Source organism: Engraulis encrasicolus, chromosome 12 (assembly GCF_034702125.1).
Source record: "Engraulis encrasicolus isolate BLACKSEA-1 chromosome 12, IST_EnEncr_1.0, whole genome shotgun sequence".
NCBI classification, from domain to species: Eukaryota; Metazoa; Chordata; class Actinopteri; order Clupeiformes; family Engraulidae; genus Engraulis; species Engraulis encrasicolus.
In genome coordinates, this window is record NC_085868.1 from 27,625,201 (window position 1) to 27,635,200 (window position 10,000).

Sequence of the window (10,000 nt, forward strand, 5' to 3'; positions counted from 1 at the left end):
CTCAACGTCACCTCAACCATGGAGTGGAAGGGTGGGATTCGAACCTGCAACCCTCTGATCTAAAGCCCATCTCCTTTACCACTAGGCCACTGTTACCCAAACAGTAACCCAGTAACCCAGAAGTGATTCATGTGTGTTCTACATTTACAGTAGAAGACACCATGTCAACAATCACCATTAACATAACCTGGATAGGTGTTGCAAGAGAGGCACAGGGTCAGAGTGTTTTTGACAGTAGATGAGGAGATGAATATAGCGAGCACACTCCGGGGCAAAAACGTTTAAAAATGCCTTTAAAATGCCAGATAAAAGGGGGGAAACGTCATAAATCAATCAAAAAATATCAGATAAGGCGAAAGCAGCATCAGGACAGTAGCAGACAGGTAAGCGTGGGAGAGGTGAGATGAGATGAGAGTTCCGTTTTGACGAGCGGTTGCTATTCATCATGGAACTGCATGTGAGCTGAGCAGGGTTGCACAATCCTAACCCAGGATGTCAGATTGTCTTGTCGGTATGCAACACATACCATGCTAGCATAAGATAAAACTTAGAAATATTGGGGTGGGGTGACAAGGGGAGAGGGGTTTCATGTTTGGACATGTAGGCCTAAACCCCCCCCCCTCTCTCACACACACACACACACACACACACACACACACACACACACACACACACACACACACACACACACACACACACACACACACACACACACACAGGGAAGCTGGCAAGGGGGTACAAAGGAGTCAGTTGTCCCGGGCCCAGGGAGAGAGGGATTTATTGGTTGAGGGGCCCTTTCAGATGAATTTGTCCCTTTGCCCAGTCAAAGCTGTCAGCGGCCCTGCACACACCCTTTGGCGCCCCACAGGATCTGCACCCACATGTATGAGATTTAATACCCCGTGGCACACGATGGGGGATTGGGCTGGACTTGGGGAGGTCTGACTGCACCTGTCAGACATGCAGTAGTTGTAGTGGCGGGTGGTAGTGTGGTAGAGGCTTAAATCTATTTCAGTAACGGGGAGAACACATAACACCCCCCCACCCCACCTCACCCCTGGCTCTCCAGACATCCTATCCTATAGATACACGTTCCTGGAGAATCAATTATGATACAGGAACTGGATGCCACAGCTGCCTGCCTTCCACCACATACCACCTGTTGCTGATAAGCTTTCGCTACACACATATTCATCCTCTCCTTCCACTCCCCCCGCTCAACTCCTTTCTTTCTTTCTTTTGTTCTTTCTTTCTTTCTGTCTGTCATTCTTTCTTTCTCTCTTTTTCTTTCTTTCTTTCTGTCTGTCTTTCTTTCTTTCTATGCCTCTTTCATGTTCTTTTCATATCCGCCCTCCTCCTCATCTCCATCTCTTTCATTCACTCCTTCATTTCTCCCTCTCTCATTTCATCCTCTCTGTTCTTCTTCTCTTCTCTCTGTGTTTGTCTTTCATTCTCTGACTCTCTTACTGGCTGTTCATTTCCTCCTCTCCTGTATTATATTTAGCCTACACAAACATAATGACAAAATTCACCAAATAAGAACAGCTGCCTCTAAAACACAGCATGAGTAAGATGTAAGTTAAGTCACCATAAAAAAAATACATTTCAGAAAAAAAAAGTTTTGACTGCGCCAGTAGCGGCATCAGCTCGTGGCGTGTGCGCGTTAATCATTACATTTGTCCCAGTCTGTGAAAAGTTATTTTAATTTGACAACTTGTGCAGACTTCATGCCGCTTCATTCGCCGTTAAATATTAACAAAGGGCTTCGACTTTTCCCGGGGCTGAAGAAGGAGACATTATTGACTCACGGTCTAAGCAGGCAGGCGTGGTCTCCCTGACACGCTTGCTTTCACGCACCTGTTCACGGCTTGATATGTCACGTTATAGTGTTTTTCTACTTTAGGGCAGAAAAACAATGCAAGGGGCTATTACGCACGTGTCACTTTTTAATAAGCTATGACATCATGGTGTTATTATCTACCTATAACTGGCATGTCAAATACAATGACCAAAGAGCATTCTAAAACGTCTCCAAACGTCTAAATAAACTCCATTTCTATAATTAATTTCCCAAGAGTTTCATTGGAATTTAAACAGGGTAGCCTGCTTTTGAGACTGCTATCAGTCTTGTCTAAAGTGAATATACCTCAAGTGTACTCACCAAAGCACTGTGTAACCGCAACCATAACCACAACAAACGAATATCTCACTTTGAAGAGTTAAATAACTGGGTTCGCACCGTGCATATGAGACCGAGGGGGAAAGACAGACGGAGACTGCCTAAATGACTGAGAACAACCTGGCTTACTTCTGTGTGTCAGTCTGTCAAAAACAGAATAACCCCTTAAAGTACTCGTGTATATGTTCCCCCTTTTGAATAAGACTAGATAATAGTAAAATGTAAAATCTCTTACCTTTGATTCAATTAACATATTCCTAGTAGTGCAAAATAATGCCAACAATGAGATTTACCACTTCCGTTTGTATAGCCTGTAATGTTTCAATTAATACAAAGTGCATAACCTTCTTGCTTATTTTTGATTGGCCACAATACAATATAGGCTAATCAATGTAACATTGAATGGGAAGTTCCCAAGCCTGTCCGTTGGAACTCAGATAGGCTACTCAGAATGCATTGGTTTTGTTCAAAATAAACACCCACGTGAACTACATGTCCTCTATGCTGTCTCTTTACGCACAGGTATTACTAATCATACAGTCGTTTTAAAGTGATGGCGCACAATCTTTCTTTACGAGTATACAGTAAATCCCACCCCACCCCCTGCCTATGCATAAGTATTCCGCGCTCGTGCTCTCACCTGTCCGGAAGTGAGCATAAAAGGTTGGGCAGGTAAGTATGTCTGAAGAAGGCAGTCACTCGCGCTTCGTTCCAGGTGAAACGGTTGGATCCATGGCGTCTTGACTATGAACAGAGCAAATTAGATTAATTGTGCACTGTACAATCGACACAATACGACTGATTTGCTTTATTTTTCTCACTGGTTTTCTCTGGCAGCTGCAACCGTGAGGACTAATGGGTATTGTACTGGTTCTTCTGGGCTTGATTCTCCAGTACTGCTACCGAACTGCCGAAGGTAAGAAGATGAACAAGAAAGACACACTTCATATTGTTATCTCAATCGTTGCCATGGTACTAACACATATCACATTTCAACAAGTAGGCTAGCCTATTTGTTCTTGATGAAACGTTTCTCAGAAATATGCATGGTTATTTTTTCTCAACATGTTTTGACACGTTAGGCTACGTGGAAACGTCGTTTCAGGGTGAATAAACCGCATGTCAGCTGATCTCTTGGGTTTTGCCTGATGGTTTTCTTCTTCGTGAGAAATTGTAGTTGTGAGACTAAACGAAAACCGCGCGCCCTGACCACGTCTGTCTGTGTGCATGTGTGTGTGCTTTCGCGTGCAGGAACGTGCTCCGTTGGAAGTGCAGTGTCCTGTGACCGTTGTCTTCTGCTTGGCCCGCAGTGCGCGTGGTGCACACAAGAGGTAATGCAGACAGTACACAATGTCATTCCCGTAATAAAGATCTTTTTCTTAAGTGCAGTGGTGTGATGTTAGGAGATGACTGATTTATGAAGAAGGCAATATAAATTATTCTGAACAACGCTCCTTTTTGTTGCAGAATTTCACTGAAACGTTCTCAGTTAGCGAGCGATGTGACACTCCAGAGATCCTCCAGCAGAAAGGATGCTCGAGGCCCTTTCAGGAGTTCCCAGTGTCTAGCATGGAGATTCTGCTAAGTGACCCGTTGGGGAAAAATAGCGACGGCAACCTCACACAGATCTCTCCCCAGAACATCGCAGTTAAACTGCGGCCAGGTAGGCATGCCAAGGACCACCCTCATGCAAACAGCACACAAGCTCTGTCATTTGTGTAATTAGTTAACATCTGTCAGCTATGTGGATTTACTGTAGCATGAAGAGAGAATAATTATGAGGCCCTCCATGAAAAAAACCCTTCACTACTCCGCAGTGCTTGAAGTGGAAAACAAGAAGTGCAGGAACCCTTACTGTATGATTGTATCATCCAAAAAGAAGTGAAGGAACCCTCGCCACTTATAATATGTGACGCACAAGATTAGTGCAGGAACTCTGATGATGAAAATTAAGAGGTGGGGGAGCTGAGTCCCCCCACTTCAAGCACTGACTACATTGCAGTGTGAAATAGCAGTTTTCATTATTAGCCTACAGTATTATGGCAGTTTATTACATTATTAGTGCAGTGATTTGGACACAAAAGAACAGCATGCTACAAAAATACTGCACATTATGAAATAATGCAATATCTTGGACAGCAGAACACGGCAGTCCTACACAAAAAATAGTTGTTTCTTTTAAACTGAAGTGTTATACATAAGGTGCATGTGGATTTTCATATTGGTAAATGTTCAATAACGAATTGAGAGAATGAGCGTTACAGTAATTATTAATACACAGTTTGTTGTTGTTATTATTGCTTCAGACAGTGAGGTGACATTTCAAATTAAGGTCCAGCAGTCCGAGGACTACCCAGTAGACCTCTACTACCTCATGGACCTGTCGGCGTCCATGTTTGACGACCTGCAGATGATCAAGACCCTGGGCTCCACGCTCTCCACGGAGATGGCCAAGCTGACCAGCAACTTCAGACTGGGCTTCGGCTCCTTTGTGGAGAAACCAGTGCTGCCCTTCATCAAGATCACAGAAGAAGAACGGGCCAATCCTTGCAGGTATGTACAGTCAGGGCCGCTGACAGCTTTGGCTGGGCCCAGGACAAAGTCCTCTGAAAGGGCCCCTACTCAATACATTCAATGTATTGAGGACCCAATTATGGGCCCCCTTTCTCCCTGGGCCCGGGACAACTGACCCCCTTGCCCTCTCTTGTTGGCTTCTCTGTGTACAGTATCCGGTGTGTTAGAGGGTGTGCAGTGTGCACTAAGCACTGATGATGGCTTAAGAGCCGAAACTTGTCTCCTTGTAGACATGGTGGTAATTGATTAATAGATTATGAGACTCAGCTGGTGAGTGCAGATTTTCCCTCTTCTTTATCAGACCTGGACTGGTAACCTGGCAAGCAGGGCATATCCCGGTGGGCAGACAGTCCTCGGGGGCCGATGTTGTTGAAGTGTTTTGTATAGGGCTGTAACGATACACTAAACTCACAATTCGGTCGTATCACAATTTTTGACCTACGTTTCGATACACCCCAGGATTTCTGAAATTCATTTCTCATTTGAAATTTGGAAGCACTATCACATCGAATCATATGGTTGTTTCTGGAATGAAAGATGACACAACTTTGAAAGGGTGTATCATGATGCTGCCTCCTTACATCACGATACAGTATCGTGACTCTGAATATCGCGATTTCTCGGTTCGATCCAATATCGTTACAGCCCTAGTTTTGTATTTTTTTAGAGATTGGTCCACAATTTAGAGGGAGGCACTCAAAAATGCCCTAGCCTTTTTATTTGTCCCAGATCAGCCCTGACGCAAAGTATCCGCTTGACTCTGAGACTTAGCACATTCATTTTTTTTTACACACAAAAGATACTGGGAATGTTGCTTAGGTGTTGAAGTAATGTGTTTTTATTACATTTTCTTACACCTAAAGTAACCTGTTGTACCTGTTAACCTTTATGATTTGCTTCCTGAATGTTAAACGTGGCTTTGGTGTAACTGACACCTTGCTCTACCTGTTGTGTGTTGTGTGTTGTATGCAGGGCTTCGAACCGGTTCAAGGAACGAAAACGAAAACCAGAAACTTTTTGTATTTTACAGGGAACAGAAACGAAACCGGAAACGTTATTATTTTTTATGTTCTGGAACGGGAACACTTATTTAAAAATAATGGTAACCGGTTAATACCGGTTAATACCGTTCCTCAAACAAACAAACAAAGTCATTATTTGCCTGCGCACGTTACTATGGCGGCTGAGGTTCACGTCCTGTGTGACAGACATTCTCTGACTGAATGGAGAGAGAGCTGTAGATTACAAAGTCTTCACTCCACATCTTAAATAAGAGAAACCACTGTCATACAAAAGGACAGAGTTTGCATTGCATTATTGTAAGACATTGCAGGGAAGTGCGTGCAAAGCGCACCGACAATGTTCAGCGTCATTGGGCATCCATGGCTGCTTCAAATATGCACAAACTCACAATGTCCATCATAGTGCTCCCCGTGACCCAAGTCAGCGTGGAGCGCACATTTTCATCATTCAGGTTTATTCTCTGCTTCTCTGCTTAGGTTGTCCCTGAATGACGACATTCTGGAGGATATTCTTTTCATCCGCTTAAATAAACAGTTTTGAATGTGGGCTGACTCATTTGCACTTCCGTCTTTCTTTTTTAACGTCAGTTAGGCCTATGGGGAATAATCAGCTGACCGGAACGAAATTAACCGTTCCGGGAACAATAATTTTTGGTTCTAACCGGTTCGGGAACGTCAATATATTGGTGGAACTCAGAACCGGAAACGTTATAATTCCGTTTCTGTTCGGAACGGAACGTTTGGAAAAAAATAACGGTTCAAAGCCCTGGTTGTATGTGTGTGTGAGGGAGAGATAGAAAGACATGATTCCTCTCTGTACACATTTCCTCAGTGATGGAACAGTCTAGCAAATGCTCTCAGAGCAGAGCTGTCACTCTGTGCGTCCTAAAAGCTACTGCTGAGAACTCACTTCACTTAGTTGAATATCATTACATTACATTACATAGTTGAATAGGTCCAGTAATTTAGACGGCCGAAACGTCACTTCACCAATAAAACACCAATAAAACATGGAGCAGAGTGTGCGGCATTCTTTTCATTTTCTTTAACATTTGTATGCTCAGGAAGCCAGCACCTCAAGAAAGACTTTATTGGTGTGCGATACCTCTTTTTTTCGAATAGGTCCAGTAATGTAACACAGAGCCATAATTGCTCGTCAGTGTAGGTGATGTGTGATGTCTGTACCCATATGTTTGGGCTGTGTCAGGTTTGATGGTTTGTGAAAACAGATTTCCATTATAGGGGATGATGAAGGAATAGTTACCTGTCTGTCCGTTTGTCTGTCTCTGTCTGCGTTGGCTTGTTAAGGAAGCTTAGATTTCCGTCATAACACGTCTTGTGTTTGTTGTTGTTTTTTTGGAAGCAGCCAGGGAACCCACTCAGCCCACTATTTTGTGTAAATATATTTACATACAACCATGAATACTCCTCACTTCATTTTGATTTTCGACAACGCTTGGTTATGCAATTTTGGAATGTCTGTTGATTGAAAACAAATGTTTTCTGTTGAAATTGCATGCGTAAACTCACATGAAGAAGGTCTGAATGACCAAAACCTGAGTTAGAAAATAGCAAAAAAAAGTGTCATGGATAGTTTGTGGGATATTTATTCACTACATTCATTGAAAAATTGGCTACATCCAAGGCACCTGTTTGCTCTGAGGTGTGGAAAAGCATCCTTTGGTGAGGTGTGATTGTAAGTCATTGATCACGTGGCGACTAATGTGGTTGTTACATGTTAGTAACATGTTGATGGCTCGCAATGCTGATTCGCTGGTCTTGCATATTGTCGCTGTCCAGTAGAAACCTCATATGTCCAATATTTGTAAAATTATTTTATATTTGTTCTTTATTCATTATTAAATATAAATCAGTACTACAAGTCAGTCTCCATGAGCATCTGTGCAGGGCTGCTGACAGCTTTGACTGGGCCCAGGACAAAGTCCTCCGAAAGCCCCAACACCCCCCCCCCCCCCCCCCCCCCCCACCCCCCCCCCCCCCCCCCCCCCCCCCCCCCACTCAATACATTCAATGTAATGAGGGCCCAATTATGGGCCCCCCATCTCCCTGGGGCCGGGACAGCTGACCCCTTTGTCGGCTTCCCTGTCTATGTGTATGTAGATAGTGGACATGAAAAGTGGACAAACAAGGTTTTTGCCAGACAGCAACGATATGCAAATGTGTATCGAGTGTGTTGAGGTCTGAATAACTCCTGTATGCCAATCATTCATTCGTATTGATTGCAATTGACTGGTTGATTGACTGGCCATTATGGATGGCAGTGCACCAGACAAGAAACCATTTTACTGTATATTTAAATTTTACTGAAATAGATTTAACTCTGAAACCCTCTCTCTGTTTCTCCCGCTCTGTCTTTCTGTCTGTCTGTCTGTCTGCTTGTCTCTCTCTCTCTCGCTCTCTCTCTCTCTCTCTCTCTCTCTCTCTCTCTCTCCTTGTCTATCTGTCTCGACCTCCCTCTGTCTGCCCCCTTCTCTCTCTCTCTCTCTCTCTGTCTCTCTCTCTGTCTCTCTCTCTCTCTCTCTCTCTCTCTCTCTCTGTACAGGAGCCATGACGTGACTTGTCTGCCAGTCTTCGGCTACAGACATGGTCTGTCACTTACCAGCAGCACTGAGCGCTTCAACGAGATCGTCTCCAGGCAACAGGTGTCGGCCAACATCGATGACCCCGAGTGCGGCTTTGATGCCATCATGCAGGCAGCAGTTTGCGGGGTAATGATCTGGAAGCACGCACTGACAGAAGACAGGCAGACAGACAGACAGACCGGCAGGCAGATAGACAGACAGACAGACAAGCCGGCAGGCAGGCAGATAGGTAGACAGACAGGCAGGTAGGCAGATAGACACTGATAGATAGACACTGAAAAAAAAATTACAGGTGCATATAATGCGATGTTGTTTATGAGGATGAAATGGGTTGGAGGAACGACTCCATGGATCTGTTAAGCGTAATGCAATGTGATGTAATGTTCGGTAACACTTTACTTGACGCCGGTGTCATATGCATGTCATTACAGTGTCATAATAGTGTCATGACACAGTCATAGATAAGTCATAAACATTATGTCCATGTCCATGTGACATTTGGTTATGGCAAAGACATGGCAAAGACAACCCAGGTTAACCGAATGTCACTTAAGGCCAACTGTCATAAAATGTTTATGACATGGATATAATGTTTTTTGACACATGCATAACTGCGCCATGACACTGTTCTGACACTGTAATGACAGGCATGTGACACCGGCGTCAAGTAAAGTGTTACCTAATGTTTTGTAGAATAAAGTCAGCTGGAGGAACAACTGGATTTGTCGACTCAGTGTAATGTAATGTAATATAATGCAATGTAATAGTCTTTTACTTTTCATAGGATAAATCGGCTCTGTGTGTGTGCTAAGTGTAATGCATTGTAATGTTTTGCAATGTACAGTAATGCAATGTTGTTTTGTAGCTTAAAACTAGCTGGCGTAATGACTCGATGCATCTGCTGGTGTAATGTACAGTAATACCATGTAATATTTGTAATGTAATTTAATGAAATGTAACATTTTTATATGATGGAATCAGCTGACGTAATATAGTGCATTGTAGTGTAATATTCTGTATGTAGTGAACAGTAATGTGATGCTGTAATGTAATCTAATGTTATACATTGTAAAAGTCATTTAATGTATGTTTTTTTTCCTAGGATAAAATCGGCTGGCGTAACGACTCCATGCGTCTGCTGGTGTTCGTGACGGACGAGGACTCCCACTTCGGGATGGACAGCAAGATGGCCGGCATCGTGCTGCCTAACGACGGCCAGTGCCACCTGGACAGCAACAACGAGTACGCCATGGCAACCCAGCTGGTAAGGTGAAGTCTGCTGTTGCTTTACCTTATATTACATTATGTTACGTAATGTTGCCTTATGTTACGTTACATTACATTATAAGTCAGATTTAGCTGGTACAAGGTGAAGTCTGCTGCTGCGTTACATTTTTCACATTACGTTATATTACGCTACATTATGTAACATTATGTTATGTTATGTTACATAGCGTTATGTAAGGGTTAACGTTCGGCGAGAAGGTCGCTACCGTGGAATAGCAGCACGACAGAGAGAATCTTTAGACCCCGACGCGGAGCGGAGGGGTCTTGTTCTCTCTGAAGTGCTGCTATTCCACAAAGCGACCGACTCGCCGAAAGTTAACCCCGCTTATTATATG

The 10,000-nt window shown here is 43.6% G+C and overlaps 1 protein-coding gene across 3 annotated transcripts in view; it reads left to right on the forward strand.

The window, feature by feature from the left end:
- itgb6 (integrin, beta 6) overlaps positions 1 to 10,000 on the forward strand; it is a 53,872-nt gene that overhangs the window by 3,398 nt on the left and 40,474 nt on the right. The window contains exons 1-7 of one of the 3 annotated variants that reach the window (XM_063212025.1): positions 2,833 to 2,851; positions 3,017 to 3,095; positions 3,431 to 3,510; positions 3,647 to 3,842; positions 4,486 to 4,732; positions 8,339 to 8,504; positions 9,481 to 9,642. In XM_063212025.1, the coding sequence (XP_063068095.1) occupies positions 3,035 to 3,095; positions 3,431 to 3,510; positions 3,647 to 3,842; positions 4,486 to 4,732; positions 8,339 to 8,504; positions 9,481 to 9,642 (912 nt within the window). In that variant the 5' untranslated portion in view covers positions 2,833 to 2,851; positions 3,017 to 3,034. Of the gene's footprint in view, positions 1 to 2,832; positions 2,852 to 2,883; positions 3,096 to 3,430; positions 3,511 to 3,646; positions 3,843 to 4,485; positions 4,733 to 8,338; positions 8,505 to 9,480; positions 9,643 to 10,000 lie in introns of those variants that run through there. The other 2 variants (XM_063212023.1, XM_063212024.1) reach the window with 2 other exon arrangements.